At 47.2% G+C, this 18,301-nt stretch overlaps 1 protein-coding gene and 1 long non-coding RNA gene across 8 annotated transcripts in view; one reads left to right on the forward strand and one right to left on the reverse strand.

Annotated features, from left to right (window-relative positions):
- The window catches only part of Foxn3 (forkhead box N3), a 386,273-nt gene that overhangs the window by 213,285 nt on the left and 154,687 nt on the right, over positions 1-18,301 (forward strand). For all 7 annotated transcript variants that reach the window (XM_085697820.2, XM_085697824.2, XM_085697825.2 and 4 more), the window contains one exon: positions 16,140-16,252. In XM_085697820.2, coding sequence (XP_085553946.2) covers positions 16,140-16,252 — 113 coding nt within the window. The remainder of the gene's footprint in view (positions 1-16,139; positions 16,253-18,301) is intronic.
- On the reverse strand, positions 6,319-16,646 carry LOC146892462 (uncharacterized). Its single transcript, XR_015004507.2, has 4 exons — positions 16,439-16,646; positions 10,151-10,335; positions 8,915-9,029; positions 6,319-8,301 (listed from the first exon to the last, which is right to left on the reverse strand). It is a non-coding gene; the product is annotated as an uncharacterized LOC146892462 (long non-coding RNA).

The following is an 18,301-nucleotide window of genomic DNA, read 5'->3' on the forward strand; positions in this document are numbered from 1 at the left end:
TAATGTCCTACTTCCTGCCTCTCCATGGCTCACTGGTGCTTTCCTTTAGAGGGGCCAGAGAGGAAGACATTGAGAAAGGGAGCCTGTGGGCGGATCATCTTAATGTCAACTTGGTGTGGGAAGGGAGCAGGTGGCTCTGCTGGGCCCTTTGAGTAAGTTCAGCACAGGTGCATCATGGGGGCACGTGGCCACATCCACTGCAGTGGTCCCCACATGCCTTGAGCGCTTGGTCACAAGTACGAGTGGGATGAGCGTGGCTCCCAGTGGTCAAGTGGGTCTTGGTAAGAGGCTTGTAAATAGCTAGAGATCTTTCTTTCATCCCTGGTGCCGTAGCTCAGTTGGTAGAGTGCTCGCCTAGTATGCATGAAGCCCCAGGTGTAATCCCTAGCACTACAAACCAGACACAGTGGTGCACACCTATAATCCTAGAGACAGGAGATAAGAGGGTTAGGAGTTCAAAGTCATCATCATTTACATAGCAAGTTTGAAGTCAACCTTGACTATCTCTCTCTCTCTCTCTCTCTCTCTCTCTCTCTCTCTCACACACACACACACACACACACACACACAAGCTGCAGAACCCCAAACTCTTCTCAGGTAAGTTCTGATTGTCTTTATTTTTAAACGGTTGATAATTACTTTTCCATGCTTGGAGAGAGAACAAAAAGGAGAGGGCTCTCTCCCAGAGAAGGGCACCCGTTCTTCCTCCCTCGCAGGGCCAGCTTTGTAGATGAAGAGGACAGAGCTAACGTTTGCGAGACATGGACATCTTACACGCTAGAAAGAACTTTCTTGTGCTAGATGACCCTGACCCTGGCTAATATTGATTGCCAACTTGACAGGATCTGGAACCACTTAGGAGACAGAGTTCTAGGCAGGCCTGTGAGGACCATCCGGATTGGGTGAGTCGAGATGAGAAGATTTATCTTAATTGTTAATCATCGATACCCGTTCCCATTCCGTGGGCTGGGTCTCTGGGCTGCAGGAGGAGAAAGGGAGTTGTTGAGCTCCTGCAGTCCCTCCCTGCTCCCTGACTGCGGTTGCTGTGTGACCCGCCACCTCAGGTCTCTGCTGCGGTGACTTTCCCAGCCAATCTAAGCCCCTCCTTCTTTTAGGAAGTATTTCGTCCTGGCAGTGCATAAAGTAACTAATCCAGACCCTGTCAAATCACCAAGACTAACTGGTCAAAGCAAGCTTTTCTTAATATGGTAAGAAAACTGCATTCCATCCTGGAGTATACCACGTGCTGAAGGTTGTTCTCACGGCTGCCGCAGGGGGAAAAGTCCGCTGAAGTCGACATGCTATGCTGTTGTTGACGTGGGGGGTTAAGCTGCACAGCCAGGGCACTCCTAGGGCATTTCTGTCTTTCATCTTCATACAAGATTAAGAACTGTGCTTCACATATGTAGGCATCTGTAAGTGCTGAGTTTGTATGTATGAACACTTAAGTTGTCATTCCTGTCCTCACTGTTGTGTGTGGACTCCCACTCAGGGTGTGTGTAGTATGTGGGATGTGTGTGTAGTGTATGTGGGGAGTGTTTGGTGTGGGGCGTAGTGTATGTTGGGGGGGGTGTTTGTGTAGTGTGTGTGCAGTATGTGTAGTGTGTGTGTGGTGTGTAGTGTTTGTGGGTGGAGGTGTTTGGTATGTGGGATGTGTGTGTGCTCATGCGTTTGCATGTATGATGTTAGAGGAGGAGGATGTCAGGTGTCATGTTATCACTCTATCTCAGTCCTTTAAGTCAGGGTCTTCGCTAAACCTCAAACTGGGCTAGTGGATAGTGTACAGCAAAAGCCCCGTGAGTCTCCTGTCTTCCCCACCCCCGCCCCAGAGCTGGGGTTGCAGGCACTTGCATATGGGTATCACCACCTGGATTTTTAAGGTGGATGCTGAAGATTTGAGTTTATGAGCTCTTTATTGCTGAACCATCTTCCCAGCCCAAGTTGTCTTGTGTGGAGGCCAAAGATGTTGAGGCTTCCTCTGTTGCCTTCCGTCTTGTTGAGATAGGAGCACACTGAATCTGGAGATGAATGATTCTGCTAGACTGGCTAACAACCCAGGGAGCCTCCCTGTCCCTGCCTCCCAGCACTAGAACAGTGCTTTGTATTTGCTGCTAAGGACCCAACACCCGGAGCCCTCCTCCTCAGCCAATCAGATTCAGTTTAAACAATTCTAGGTATTTTTGTTGGACTCCCCCTTCCTCCTTTTTTGAGGCAGACTCTCTTGTAGCCTAGGCTAGCCTCAAATTTGATATGTAGTTGAGGATGTCTTTGAACTCTTGGTCTTTTAACTTCTGCCTCCCTAATGTTGATATTACAGGTGTGTACCACCACACCCGTGGTTAGTCTAGATAATTCTGAAAGAACCACATTGGGTGCTGGCTTCTTTCTCTGGGTATTGCTTTTTTTTTTCTTTTTTTTTCTTTTTTTTTTTTGGTAGCACACATTTTTATAAGACATCTTCTTGCCAAGAGAATACAGAAAGCTTGCATCAGGGCAGATGTATACAAGCTGTTAAGCTGTTCCTACCTTCAGGGATGTGGTTTATCTGGGTGTTGCCCTTTATGCAAATGTGAGAACCTTGGGAACGATATACACGTAATTGGAAATGTTTGTGGCAAGGCTGGGTTTTCTCACATTGCTAACCTGGGGGTTGCTGGTTTGAACCCTGTCACTGCCTCTTGCTGACCGTAATCTTGACCAGGTTTCCCTCCTAAAGAGCTTGACTTTTATGGCTATAAATGCCTCAAAAACATTCTCAGGTTGCTTCCTGGAGTCTCTGAGGTTCATCTGAGGTATGCAATCACTGTTCAGAATTTGTCCTCCAAGAGGAGAGGTGACGTATCTGCAGATAGATGGTCACATGCCAGCAACACAAATAGAATACAGCAGCAGCGAGGGCTGTGGAACCATAGGATTTCTCTCTCTCTCTCTCTCTCTCTCTCTCTCTCTCTCTCTCTCTCTCTCTCTCTGTGTGTGTCTGTGTGTGTGTGTGTGTGTGTGTGTGTGTACGTGTACACATGTACCACATATAATGAACTTGCATGACACTCCTATTCTGGGATTTCCACTGCTTATTATAGTGGTCGATTTGAAAATTAACTGTGATTTTAAAATGGGGAAGCGTTTGTAGCGCAGCTCGCTCCTGCCTGGCTGCGGTGTCTGTCACAGTGTGTTTTGGTGGGGAGGGTCCACTTCTTGTTTCCCTCTTGCTTTCATACACCTCAGGTGAGTTTGTTAGCCTGCCTGAGCCTTAATTTCCTTATCCCGCTCCTCCCACCCTCTAGGCTGACGGGGGAATTAAGTGAAATAACCACTGTCAGATGCTTGAGAGCGCGCTGGGCACATGGGCAGTTCATGTTAATGGAATTGCAGCTGCTGGTCCTTTGAAGTCCCTTCGCCACCCTCATTGAAAGTGTGTGCCTCTGAGTTGAAAGCAGGGCTGAAATTTACTCGACTTGGCAATCTACTGAGTGCCTTGCCTAAAATTCTCTGGATAATCTGAAATGTGGGCTGAGTTTTGGAAGCCTTTCTCACCAGCCTTCCATTGGGGGCAGCCAGAGTGATTGCCCGCTGTCAGTCAAAGGGATGTGCCTGCCTGCAGGACTTCTGTTCTTGGTGCCTCAGGTTGCTCTGACTTCTCAGGCAAACCCAAAGACTGACAAACTAACTGGCGTGCTGTCCAGCTGGTCTGGCCGTGTGAGGACCTCCCAGATTGTGTGCCTGTAGCCCAGGGGAATCTCCAAGTGACTGGTACGGTTTTCACCCAGCGCTCAGCAAACATTGATGCTGGTTGCCCTCAGCAGCAGGACCCACAGAGGTAACATCTGTGAGAAGGCAAGGGGGTTATTAATACTGTCAGCTTCCTTGGATCTAGTCTCACCTAGAAGACACGCCTCCTGGTGCACCTGTGTGAGAACATTTAGATTAGGTTAGCCTCGGGGCAAGTTTGTGGGGGATTTTTATCTTTTTACTTGTTTGTTGTTGTTTGTTTTTAAAGACAGGGTTTCTCCGGGTTGCTCTGGCTGTCCTGGAACACTCTCTGTAGACCAGGCTGGCCTCAAACTCAGAGATTCGTCTGCCTCTGCCTCCCGACTTTTGGGGCTAAAGGTGTGCGCCACCACCACCCCGCTGTGGTTTTTATCTTGATTAGATTAACAAAGTGGGAAACCCCACCCTGAAAGAGTCAGGCTTTTATAAAAGAGAGACACCATTTCTGGGACTTGGGTCCTGAATGCATGAAAAGAAGAAACCAAGCTGGACTCACTTCCAGACTGTGGACGCAGTGTGACCAGCTGCTTCAGACTAATGTGCCCGCCTTTTCTGCTGTCATGGGTTGTACCCTCAACTGTGAGCCCAGTTTGCCCTGTCTCCTTTAAATTACTTTGCTCAGAGTATTTTATCACAGACAAAAGAAAAGTAACTAAAATAGTACGGGCTCTGGCCTGTTTGCCCCTTAAGTTCTCCAAAATGGGCCTCAAGGAGAGAAAGCATGCCCCAGACAGGGGAGGTTTTGGAGGCAGCTGACCAGGACGCGTGATGTCTTTTAAGTCATTGAGTGCAGAAACTCTGGTCTCTACGCTTGGTCACTGCATGGTGAGCTGTTGTAGAGCCACGTGGAGTGGTGTTCTGGGTAGACACTGCCCTTACCATAGAGTTCATCCATTCTCTTCCATTTCCTTCATGTGTTGGCCATAGATGAGGTTCATGTCCCCCTTGAAGTTTGGGACTGGCTGTTTGCCCCCCTAGTCCCTGCTTTGGCAGCTCACTCCTTTTTTTGACTTCCTCCACGTAACACTCGCTTGTTATTTACTGCTTCAGCTGTCCTCTACTTGGGTCCTGGGTGATTTCAGATCTGTTTGTATAACGTGGTGCCGCACAGGAGAGGGCCATATGCAGACACTGTATTGAATAAAGGCTGTCCTTCACCATTGGAGTGCCTGGCCTACAACTTAGAGTCACTGGGAAGGCAGTTTCTCCTTACAAGTGGGATTAGGAGTCTAGCAGGATGCCGGGGCTGAGAGCTGGATCTCCGCAGAGCTCAGGAATTCGCAGAAAGGTCTTGGTGGAGGTGATGGAGGGTGTGTCTGTGGTTACCAGTGGGCCGCGGCCACTCCCTGAAGACAAGCACACAGCCTGATGACTTTGATTCAGAGCTCAGATCCTGTGATTTTATTTATTTATTTATTTATTTAAAGCAAAAGGCGCCGAGTGTCCTCCTTCCCTTGCCTTGCACAGGGAAGCCTCAGAACCTGGCCAGGTGTTGCCAGCAACTTTTGGTTTTGGAAATAAGGTGATCAAATTATATGTGCCAATTAGATAAGATCACACTGGAACATTTAAAAATAAATGAGTAACTATGGGTAACCAAAAGATAAAGTGGCCCCAGGAGGGTTAGCTGTAATCTATCCAGGGGTGTCTGTGTTATCCAGGGGTGTCTGTGTGTCAGACTCCAGCCGCAGTAATTGCCCTCATAAAATATTATTGCAGTTTCTGAGTCACCTGTAAGCTGGTGGAGGTGCAGGAGAGAGTGCAAAATCAGCCAGAGCCCAGCCCCTCCCCACTCCGCTTCAGCCAGCTTCTTTATAACATCCCTTCCTGGGTCTCTTAAATTCTAAAATTAGCCAAGAGTTTTATAAGTAAATGGGGTGAGTGCTTATTTACTCTTCGCGTTTTTTAGCTTTAAGTCCTTTTACCTTTTAAGCTGTAAAAAAGGCATGAAAAAAGGCAGTCAAATACAGGACTTTATTTTTTTTTTGTAGAGTTTATTATTTTACGTGTATGTGATGTGTGGATGTGCATGCGTGTATGTGTGTGTGCATGTGCATGCACGTGTGTACATGTTTGTGCGTGAGTGTGTCACAGTGCATGTGTACAGGTCAGTGAACAACTTTGTAAGAGTTGGGTCTCTCCTTTTTTTTTTTTCCCCCCAAGACAAGGTTTCTCTGTGCAGCCTTGGCTGTCCTGGAACTCACTTTGTAGACCAGACTGGTCTTGAACTCACTGAGATTCAACTGCCTCTGCCTCCCAAGTGCTGGGATTAAAGCCATGTGCACCACCACTGTCTGGGGCTGGTTGGTTCTCTCCTTTGTGTGTCTTCTGGGCTTCACTCCATGGTCAACAGGCTTGGGAAGCAAGGCCCTCACTTGCTAACATCGAACAGCCCTCAAACATAATTCTATTCCACCGTGTGTCCTCTTTGTAATTTGTTTGTGGGTTTGAGGCCAGCCTGGGCTACATAGCAAGAAGGACTGTTAAATTTAGTGCTGACCAATTTTATTACAAAAGAGAACACCCATACATAGAACAGTCTATAGAATATGTATTTTATTACATTTATTTATTGTACACATGTGTGCATGTGTGTGAAGGTCAGAGGGGACATCAGGAGGGAGTCAGTTCTCCTTCTACCATGAAGATCCAGGGGTTGAGCTCTGTGTATCAGGTGTGTCAGTAACTACCTTTACCTGTGGAGCCAGCTTGCCAATCGTGATTATTATTGTTATTTTATAATTATTGTGTGTATATCCATCCATGTGTGAAGATGTAGACGTGAACTCATAGGTCCGATGTTGCTCTGTTGCAGTGACATTGACCGTTGGTAGAATGGCAGGGTGGGATGGATTCTTGCTAGAGATTAATTTGATTTTAGTCAAATCTTGGACTATGGATGAAGAGTTCGCAGTCGTCATACCAGGCATGTAAAAGAATTCTTACCCCACGTCTCTCACATAGCCAGGTATGCAGTGAACAGGCGATATTTGGGGGCTTGAGTGAGCCTCTGAGAGAACTAGGAGCTAGAGTTAGCGTCACCACAGAGCTCGTTAGAGGTGATTTCCATCTAGAGTCATGGCATGTCTGTTGGCAGGAGTGGCAGCATTTCTTTTCTGCTACCTAGAGGATGCATGGCCTGCCAGTTTGGAATATCCTGCCCTGGGGCTGTCTGGGACCAGATCTCCTGCTTCCCTTGCTGAGAGGCAGGTCTTCCCTGCCTATAGAAATATCCTGGCTCTCAGGACAGTGTGTTGAGTGTGAGGAGAGTATTTCTCTTTTCCATCCTCTCTGTTTTTGGTTTTTTTTTTTTAAAAAAAACTTACAAACCTCTCCAAACTATTACAAAGTTTAGATGACTGCTCAAGGGATCTTTGCTTTGCTTTCCTCTCTCTCCCTCTCTCCCCTCCCCATTTCTCCCCTCCTTTCTTCCCTCCCTCCCTCCCTCCCGCCCGCCCCCTTTCCTTCCTTTTCTTCGCCAGGGTCTCTCTATGTAACTGTGGCTGTCCTATAACTTGTTATGTAGACCAGACTGATCTCGAACTCAGAGAGTTCCTCTTGCTTCTGTGAGTAAAGGTGTGACCTGCTACACTCAGCTGGAACGCTTCATCTTTTTTCTTCTGCTTCTAGAATATGAGGGTTTGTTACAGGAAGGAGCACTGACTTCAGGAAGAAAATTCTCTGCGGTCATTGTTTTTCTCCCTCCCTCTTTCATGTATTTGTCTAATTTCTGAAATGATGTTCCCAATGGCTTTCAAGTAAAGGTTTTCCTCAGCGTCTTGACTGCAGTCGGTAGAACTGTAGGTAGACCAGATGCTCCTGGGAGTGCCCGCACTGAATTTTATCTTGGTTCTCCCCCTACTCTCTTGAGGCCCACATCTGCATACTCTGACCATTTGTTAGAATGACCTTTCTCTGTTCTACCCCCACCCTCTTCCCCAGTATTGTGTAACTTCTCCTGGCACCGGAGAAGTTAAATGGACTTGCCGGCCTCTTATGGGCTGGGTGTGGTACTGTGTACGCCTTCATAACACTTAGGATCGGGGGAACTATCTCTGAGATGCAGATGAAGAAAGGGAATCCAAGAGGATAAATGGTGCCCCCCAACCTCCAGCCCCAGTAATCCAGCGTATTAGCAGCATGGACAGGAACCACACAGATGCAATCCCTTGCTGTTGGAAGCCTCCTTTCTGGAATGTTCTCCAGAGAAGCTTTGGCCTCACTTTTGCTCCCCTTTTATGGACACACAGTCATGGGGTGGTTGCCTCTCAGCCTCTTGAAAGATTGTTCCAGCCTTGGCGCTACACTCCATGCTGCAGAGATGTAGCCAGGAGCATCAGTGCTTTGGTGGCAGGGGCTGTGGGTAGCCAGCATTCCACTGGAGGAGTGGGCTGAGTGTGTGCATGTGCTCGGTGCAGTTTGAAGGTTCTCCTCCCTCAGGCCTCATCTTTTCCCTGCTTGATGGTCCTGTAGCCTCCTTTGGCCAGCGCAGGCAATCCTTTGTATTTTATTGCCTGCCTTCCTCCTGAGGTCCTGCACTAGGAAAATGGATTCCTCCTCAGGGTCTCTACACCTTGCCCAGCATCTCCTGCCCTGTTGTTCTGTACAAATGGTGCTAAGTGGCCTGCTTCCAAAGGAGTCCAAGAGAAACCCACTTAGCTCAGGCCATGGAAGTGTGTGTGCTTGGGGGTGTGGTTCACTAAAATCCAGATGCAGCGGCAAGCTTGAGTTATGTGGGGTACGGGTTCTGAAGGTGCCGGCTGCTTCCACCCTCTCACCCCTTCTTCTCCTCGAGTGTGAGCTGGGCTGTATACGGGGTAGGGGAAGCAGGAGTTGGGGAGAGGCAGAGAACCCAGCGTCTGGGGAAGCTGTGTTGTAGCCAGGCAGTCCCCAGAGGTTAGTTAGCTATCAGGATAAAGTGCGCTGAACTGGTCCAGAAGAGAAGACGTTTAGCCTCCCCAAACCTGGGCAGAGTTTGTACGCGCTGTAGTGTCAGCCGAGGCCCCTCAAGAAAGTCGAGTGTTCCTTGGTGACAAATGAGTGAACTTTATGGTGTCCAACTTCTCTGTAAGAATGCCTCCCTCAATGAGCACAGGGCAGAGCCACCCACCTCTATCCTAACCCCTGGCCCTGCCGCCCTTCTCACCTCTGCCCTCTGCTTTATCCCCTGAGACAGACTTCTCCTCACCCTGTCCAGGAGGGGGTCCTCATGGCCACTCTTGGGAGCAGAGACCTCTGACCTCTCACGTGGTCGCTGGGCCCTGAGGATGCATGACAACAGAGCTTGAGTTCTTTAGAGAACTCGGAACTCCCGCCTGTCCTGACTGTGGCTGACTGGTGTTTACGTTTCTTCTACTTCAATCATTTGTTTCCCCCTCCACCTCCTTAAGCACAGTGCTTCCGGTAGGCTGATGGAAAGTAACATCAGACAGCTACATGTGATTATGTCTCATTTCTCATGTGTGTGTGGATGTGTGTTATGTGTGTTTAGATGCATGTTTGCATATGTTATTTTGCAGTTTTGTTTGTTGTTTTTTTGAAACAGGTTTCTCTGTGTAACAGCCCTAGCTGTCCTTGAACTAGCTCTTGGAGACCAGACTGGCCTCGAACTCACAGAAATCCTCCTGCCTCTGCCTCTCAAGTGCTGAGATTAAAGGCATACGCCACCTCCATCACCCGACTTTATTTCACAGTTTTAACAATTGCCTGCTCCTTGTGGGAAGTGTGTTTTTGGAGCACAGTGTTGACAAGATGGCCATTTAGCTTTGCATTGCCATCGTAGTAACAGGAGCTGATAACTGTTGTGCTGTTGCTACGTGCCAAGCCCAATATTGTCTCATGCATCCTTAACCACAGTCCCTAGAAGCAGATGCTGTTACAGCAGTCCCATTTATAGACCAGGAAATTGAAGCTCAGAGCAGTTAAATATCTTGCCCAGGGTCACACAGCCGAGAAGTTGAAATAAACTTGGACTCCAGTCTTCAGGACTCTAGTTTCCATGCCAACCAAACTTAAGGGCTACCCTTTGAAACACTGTAGAGCGGCTTGCTTCTCCCTAACTATGGATCCATGGCCCAGAGAAACCAGTGTTAAGTGGCCCTATGTGTAACACAAGCACAAAACCTAGGGTGATAGGTCCTGTGGGGGACTTAGTTGATCAGCAAGGAGTGGGAGATTGCACTATACACACTGTACACAGTGCAAGGCACAGCCCACTAATGATATGTGGTATCGTTACTGACGGACATGACGTTTAGTGTGTGTCTGTACACCTCCCTCCTTTCTCCTCCCTGCAGGTACCCCGTTTTCCTGTTGGAGCACCTTTCCAATGATTCCCATTGTTGCCCCCCTCCCCCAATCCAGAACCTCAGCAACCCCTCACCTGGGCTTTTCTCTTCCCAGAGCTATAGAGCTTTGAGTTGAACCTGAATACAAGTGTGGGACTCTCGGGCAGTGGGCAGTCAGCTGTGCGTTGTGGCTTTGCACACGAAGCCTCCTGGAAGCGTAGCCACACTCGATGGTTACATCTCTGCTTGCTTTTGTGTTGTCACGGTTGCCAGGGTGGAGCTGCGTTGTCAACAACAGAGACCATGGACTTCAAAGATGGAAAGATTCCCTCTGGCCCTTTAAGAAAGTTTACCAAGCCCTATTGCAGAGAAGCCAGTTGGCAATATAAACCTCAAAAGCCAGATCACTTCAGACCTGCCTTCCTTGATCATGGCTTCAGCTACAGAGGTTGGGTCAGTGAGGGTACAGCAGAGGGACTGAGGGTACAGAGGTGGCCTGAGTTCATGTTCAGTAGGACTCTTTCCACCTCTTTCTCTCCCTCCCTGCCTTCTGCTCTGTGAGGCGGCCTTTTGTAGCTGTGCTGGTCTCAAGCTCCACCTCCCCAGTGCTGGGATCACAGGTATGCAGCACCACACCTGCTCTGTTTAGTACAGGGGATTGAACCCAGGGCTTCATGAATTCACGAACCAACTGAGCTACACTCCTGTGCCCGGTAAATTCTTACAAATATCATAGCCAGTACATTTAGTAGACAGGGTCAAAGATTATGCTTTCAACAGCATGTTGGATTTTCCCCATCTCTAGTCTTCTACCTGATTAGTTAAACCAAACTACTGCTTTTCTTTTCCTGGCACTTTGAATCCATTCTCATATCCATCTAGTTCTCCAAAATACATTCTAAAGCTGCATCCTTTCTCTCCCTGCTCCCCCTCCTCCTTGTCCCGATCTTCCTCTTGCCCTTCCCGCTCCTCCAGTTGCTTCTCCTCCAATTCCTTCTCCCCCTGTTCCTGCTCCTTTTCCTGTTTCTCTTCCCCTTCTCTTCCTCCTCCCTACTCCTCTTTGTCCTGTTCCTCCTCCTCTGCTCCTCCTCATGTGCCTCCTCCCCATGCTCTTCCCCCTGCTTCTCCTCCTCCCCCTCTTTCTGCTCCTCCTCTTCCTCCCCCCTGCTCCTCTCACTGCTCCTCCTCCCCCTGCTCCTCCTCCTCTACCCTTCCATGACTCAGTGCCTGTGATCCTCATTCATGTGTGGATACTGGATCTGGTCCACACTTCCCTCCAATCCACGCATCCCTTGCACAGCAGCTGTGGCCTCACTTTTGTCCTTCCCATCTAGGGTGCTCATCTTTACACCGCTCATCTTTTTCCTCTCTGGAATAGAAGCTGCATGGAGGCACCACCTTTCTGTGGTGCTTTTATTCCTTTTACCTCCTCTATGGTGACTGAAAGTAGCTAAGTAGGAGGGGAGGAGGGAAGGAGAAAGGTAGGGAGGGAGGGAGGAAAGAAGGAAGGAGCGAACGAACAAACGAATGTTGATTGATCAGTTGTTAGTGAGGTTGGGTAACGTGAGAGACCTCAGAAGCATTCAAGGTCACTGGGAGCACACGCTCAGTTCCCTGACTTTTAAAAGCAGAGTCTCTGACCACACTCTTCAAGCTCAGCCTCCAGTATCGCATTAAGTATATCTGTCACTACTGCTAGGAGAGGCCTGTACCCTGGAAAGGGGTGAAAAGGACGGAAAATTCCCTGCTACTGCTGTCTTAGACCCATGTTTGCTGAACGCTGTTGGCCAGCTCCCAGCTAGACCTATGTATTATTACCTTGCGACCAGAGCACACATATGCATTGAACATATATGTACACACAAATATCTCACAGCATGTTACTACAGATATTTCTACTCTTTTCTGTTTGATTGTATTCTATTTCTTTAAAACAATCCTAGTTATGACCCATTACATTGGTTTCATGACCTGTGAAAGCATTGTGGATTACAGTTTGAGAAAACAAACTTTAAAACACAGAGTTCTGGTGCTAGGGAGATGGCCCTGCTGGTCAGAGTATGGAGACCCAAGGTCGTGTCCCCAGCCTGCACGCAAAGATGCTTGTGCCTGTGCCCACCAGTGAGCCTGGCTCTGTGGGAATGGGGGAAGGCGGACCCCTGGGGCTTGCTGACCAATTGCCAACCTTGACGCTCTGTCTTAGCCTAATGAGGCAGTGATGGAGCGGAAGCCTGGCAGCCTTGTCCTTTCTGTCCTCTTTCCACAGCACATGTGCTTTTACATGTGAGCTCGCTCTCGTGTGTTTGCTCACTCACTCTCTCTCTCCCCCTCTCTCTTTCATGTTATGCCTTTCCTCAGGAATTGTCTATCTAGCAAAGGAATTTGAACCTGAAAAGATGGACCCCAGACTGACTAAGTGCGGTGACAAGGAGCTTGCAGAGAAGGTCCCTCCATCCGTACTTCTCCACAAGTCTGGGGGAGAACGGACTTTTCCTTGTAAATCTTAATTTGTTCCCCCCAAAAACATTTTTGCTTTTCCTGTATGTTGATTTTTTATTGTTATCAATAGAGTTGTCAGTGACTCCTCAGATACTTTTAATTAAAAAGATATAAAAACTTTTTCTTATCCCCCTATTGTTTGTACATTATTTTTCTGTTGGGTGGGTATGATGTTTGTGTGTGTGTGTGTGTGTGTGTGTGTGTGTGTGTTTGTATGAGATGACTCAGATGCTCAGAGCATGCACATACACACAGATATACACACAATCACACATATATACGCACATGTATATGTGTGTGTGTGTGTATATATATATATAATGAAAATGCATACCTATGTGACGTGTCTTATTGTCTTGAATTTTTTAACATTTCATGGTGCATGGCCCTCAAAGTTATTTCCGTTAGGAAGCTCTTCATTGTTGTCTTTAGATGCAGAGATTTCCATAAATGCTCTGACTCTTATTACACAATATAATCAAATCACACCCCCTTCTGCATGAGGCATTCGGTATAATTTTTCCTGGCCTTAGAAACTTGAGCGCTCTGTCCCCTGTACATTTCCGTTTCAGAAGTTTTTGGCTAAAGTGTTTGAATCATCACATGAAACCAAAGAGGAGGCATGGAAATGAGGTGTGCTGCCCTGTCCCACTGCCCTGAACTCCAGGGTCTGTGCTTTTACCCTAAAACCATCAGAGGCTTTGACTGGCATACCCAGGCAGCATTGCATTGAGCTCTTCCTCTTTTGAATACACGCTCTCAGTGTAAGATGCACTCACTGCCTTTTAGTGTATCACTACTCTTCAGTCAGTGCCTGTTTGGCCAGAAAACCAATGACAAAGTCTCCTAACCTGTATCGTGCTGGCAATCCCAGACCGCGGCAGAGTCCAAAGGAACCTTACGATTTCTTAGGAACCGAAGCCTGAGACTGTTAATGAGTACTAGTTTACGTACTGACTAAATTAGGACGCGTCAGTGTGATGATCATGAGTCTTTTCACAAAAGGAAAGTTCTAGAAGCTGGTTGTCAGTGGTGTTGGCTTCCTAAATAAAGAAGTTACAGTGGTCAGAGCTTGGTGTATGGGATACCTGGGAGGCAGAAAGAATGGTGAACGGGGATCTGTTAGAGTACTAAGACTCTTACCAACACGCTGTTCAGCCAAGTCATGTGAGGAGGTAGGCCGTTTTGAACCTTTCGATTTTCAAAAACTCCTCCCATGCCAACATTGGGCTAACAAAACCATCAGATTTAAGGTAGGGAAACATGTCTAGTCAGGCTTGTTCTCTCTGTTAGGATCTCTTCAGTACCTTAACCCGTCACTTCTTTCTGGGGTACCCGCAGGCATGGCCTCTGTGTTAGGGTTTGATGTCACACCATCCCTGGGTTTGCCTGTCTCTCCCCAGGCACCATGGCTTGTCCATGGCCACACAGGCGTGGCTATGTGGCAGGCATGGTTATGTGGCTGCAGTCTGCCCAGTCTCACTTTTCAGCCTTCCTCTCAGGAGCTGGATCCCTTACTGGGGGATTGTTCTGCACAGATCTGGGGTTTATTCCATCTCGTCTTTAAATAGCATCGCAGCCTCATAAACAGGATACTTGAGTTGGGGTTGGGAGAACCACATTCTTGGCATATGCTTGCTTACCCCAGAGCTGGTTGCTCTTTGTTGAGGGTTTTTTCAGGTGAAAGATTAAACTGTCCCAGCCTTGAAAGCCATCTTGATGAGAACAGAGGCCCTTAGGTTCCTGCTGCAGGGACTGTCTCCTTGCAAAGGTGTTTCTTCTTCTATTGCTTGTTGACTATGGCCTTCCCCACACCTGTGCCGGTCCCCTGGCCAAGGGCTCTACTGGGAGCCTTTGATGAAGAGGGTCAGTCCAATCCTCCCACCACGGAAGAGCTAACTTGCTTTGGTGGCTTCTTTTGTGTCAGTGTAGTTTGGTAACGCATTGTCCTCCCCAGCCCTCCCCACACCTCCCCACCCCTCACCTTCCTTTAAAGTACATCAGGCAGCTTTTTCCATAGGAAGAGATGGAGGATCGAGGACCTGCTCTGCTTGCAAAGGCTGGGTTAAGTCCTTCAAACTCTACCAGACTTAAAAATGTGAGCATGGGAAGAAAGGCGGGGGAAAGTTGATGACTTTCAGGTCTTTACTTGCCCAGATGATTAAGCCCTGCGTGTATGTCCTTAGCATAAATGTTCTGGGACCCGGCAACTAGGCTGGTTCCTGTGGCCTTTGACCATGGCTTTGTAGGCCTCTCCTGCCCCCAGTACACCAGAAAGAGTTCATTCTAGTTGCTCTGATGTTCCTGAGGCTTGAGAATTATTTTAAACACACTCCGTGAATGCATAAGGCTTGTAAGCGAGCTATTTGGTGAGGTGATAACTGAAATACAGAACTTTAAAAAATAAAAATTCTTCAAAGATTTTTAGACTGGCTTAGCTTTAGCTTTAGTGGTCTTTTGGTTCTTGTGTTAGTTCCTGTGTTAGTTAAAAGGTTTTCTTGTTTGTTTTTCTAAACGTTGGAAGACACCACCAGGCTTCCTGGAGGAGAGCAGTGAGGAACCTCTAAGGGAAGCAGGGTTGGGAGGGTGTAGGTCTGGGTTATTCAGCTTCTTTTCTTTGCAAATCAGCAAATATTTAGAAGTGACCTCATCAAATGGTTTGGGTACCCGGGCCCACTTGGAAGCCGGGCAGTGAAGCCGCTGTTCCAGGTACCACTGAAGGCCCCCCTCCCCCAATCCACTTCTAAAGCAATGTGCTGATCTTTAACCAGTTGCCTCCAGCCCGCCCAAAAGTGGCCTTCAGGGCAGAAGCTTGCTTTCCCCCACAGGGAACAGCTTTAGCCAATTTACACCTTTTAAAGTGTGACCTCTTCTAAGGATTCCTAGAGACTGGAGCAGATTGCTGTGAATGGAAGTGTCCCCCATTGTCCCTCAGTTCCGTGGCCCCCTCCCCCCACACCACCCCCAAATAAAAATATAAAAATACATCGGATTCTGGATTAGGTTTGCTTTTGTTGCCTGAAGTCTTTTGTTTCTTGGGGGAAGGAAATTATGAAATCCATGGCAAGCATAAGTGTTCTTTTGTGTGCAAGTTTCGGGGGGGGGGGCAAAAACAAGTGACTTACTTTTCTGTTCTTGTAGGATCATGCCAGTGTACTGTGGTTGGAAACAGCTGGGAGTTTAACAGCAGAAATGGAGCGTGGAGCTCGTCTCAGTGCTCTTAGCCGTGAATGCCAGCCAAATTGTAGAATTTGCAAGAGACTATGTATTCTCTTCCAAATTCATACTGAAAAACAGGGGATTCTTGTATTTGAATAGTTCAGATGTGCACATTGTGCTGTTGTATTAGCACGGTCTGGTTTGTCCAGCTCACTGAGAAGAAGGTACGAGCCTTTTATGGCGTCCTGTTGTCAGAGGATAACATTTAAGCCTGGGAAACTGTTAACAAATAGCAGGAGGCTTTTAAGAGTAACTATAGTATAGCTGTGTATTTGCTTACTACAAAATACCCTGCACTGTGTTGATATAATTATTAATATTGTATTATTATTATTAATATGTTTTCATTTTAATTTTTCTTTGCAGAGTATTGGGAAAGGGTCATTGTGGTGCATAGACCCAGAGTATAGACAAAACCTAATTCAGGCTTTGAAAAAGACACCCTACCACCCACCTCCCACCCCTCAGGCTTATCAAAGGTAAGTAAATTGGACTATCTGATTTTTTTTTTTAATCTCCTGGAATTGTATTAGTCTAGAGAAGTCAGGCTCTAAAATTAATTCAGTAGGCTGTGTGAGATTTTTAAAAATAATTGCAATAAATGATTAAAAAAATTAAGTATGATTAGGAGGTACATCCATTGATGTATTTCCTTCAAACCTTACCGTGTCTCTGCTCCAGGGAGTGTGTCTCCAGGCTTCCCGGTAGGTAAGATAATGTCTTCCTCGGTAGTGATTCACAGAGGGACGTTGACGGCTTCCATGTTTCTGTGTGTCACATTTTGTTGGGGTCCGAGCGGCAAGGCATCCAGGTGGTCCCACCTTTCTACAGCCTGACTGTACAGATGTTGCGAGAGAAGGCTCACTCGCTTGTTGTCATCCCGTTTCCATGTGGACGGGCTCCTGAGTGATGGGTTTGTTGTGGTTACTAAGTGTTTGCCTTGAGAGCAGTGGCCACTTTTCCTCCTCACGTGTCTGTTTGTCATGGGATTGAGGTCACGAGTGCATTTTTACAAATGCATAATGGGGGGTGGTTACGTAAATCGTCACAATTTGAAGAAGCATGTGAATACGAGATTAGAAGAAGGGGCCATACAGAACAAAGAACCAGATTTCAAAGTGTGGCACCTTTGCTTTTCATGGTGCTTGGATTTGTCATCAACCCTACCAAGAAAGTTTTTGAAATTTATTTTGTTTATTGATGTATATGTGTCTGCGTTTATGTCTGTGTAGCATTTGTGTGCTTGCTGTCTGGAGGCGGACACGCATCCTCAGGAACTGGAGTTACATATGGTTTGAGCCACCGTCAGTGCTGGGAATTGAACTTGGGTCCTCTGGAAGAGCAGCCACGCTCTTAATCACTGATCCATCATTCCAGTCCCCTACCAAGCAATTCTAAAAGACATGCAGCAACGTTTCTTTTGTTACTATCCAGTTAAAAGAAATTGTCCCTGGAGTAGACATTATGTTAATTGGGAATGGCCTGATGTCAGAAGCCTGGGGAATTTTGCAGTCCACTTGCAGATTTTTCTGTTCTGATGTTTGTTCTGCAGGAGGGCACACAAAGTGAGCCTCTGACGTGGCCTTAATGAAGTTCTTGTGCATTCCATCACAGACCCTAGACAATCAGTCTCCGGCAAGAGACGGGAGAAGCAGCTGGGCTCTATGAGAAGACTGCTGTATGTCTGCCTTTGCTAGGCGATTAGCGTGATGGTAGCCATAGCAACTGGAGTGTCTCCATAGTAACGCGTAGCTGAGACAGGTGCACTTGCATCACAAGGCTGTTTGTTGCCTGGCAAAAGGACAGGCCATTAGTACTTAGATATACGCTGTTGCCTTAGAAACAAATAACCCTCCATAGCAACTACAGTTGGTTCACAAGGGTATTTTTTAGGGGGAGGGGGGATGGACACCAAGGTTGTAGCAGCTTTGGTCTGTGTTCATAAAATCAGTGGAAGCATCCTTTATTTGAAATGACAACTTGAGGTCATATAGCCGTAGGAGGAAAAAATGGGATTTTCCAGAACATCCTATCTTACATTGTAGAAATGTCCAGAAGGGCAGAGCCATATGCTTGGCTTTCTGCTTGTGGCGGTAACCACTCCTGACATGTAAACTGGGATTGGAGGAGAGAATTGCTCCTCTCTGGGGTTGGTGGGGAGCCTGGCACTAATTATTGAAGTATTTTCCATATTCACAGTTTCTGATTCCCACTCCACTTGTTTCTCTAGTTTCTACCCAAGAAGTATGTCACACTTGCCTGCTCCTAGCAAGTTAAGAGTGTGTTATTCACTGGGTCGTTTCATTTGTTCATTGAGGCCAGTATCTTGTTGCCAAATGTGACCCCAAGGGAAGCACTGCAATTATTTAATAATGTGAAGTATCATAACAGAGTTCTGGGGCTTGCAAGTAGAATACACTCAGGCCAGAGGTATTGTGATCTGGGCATAGCCTAATGGCTTCACTCGAGTTTTAATAGGGGCATAAAAATGCAGATGAACCAGAGTTTTTATAGTAAAACTAATTTCC

The sequence above is a fragment of the Myodes glareolus genome, chromosome 11 (genome assembly GCF_982192425.1).
Source record: "Myodes glareolus chromosome 11, mMyoGla1.1, whole genome shotgun sequence".
In the NCBI taxonomy this organism is placed as follows: Eukaryota; Metazoa; Chordata; class Mammalia; order Rodentia; family Cricetidae; genus Myodes; species Myodes glareolus.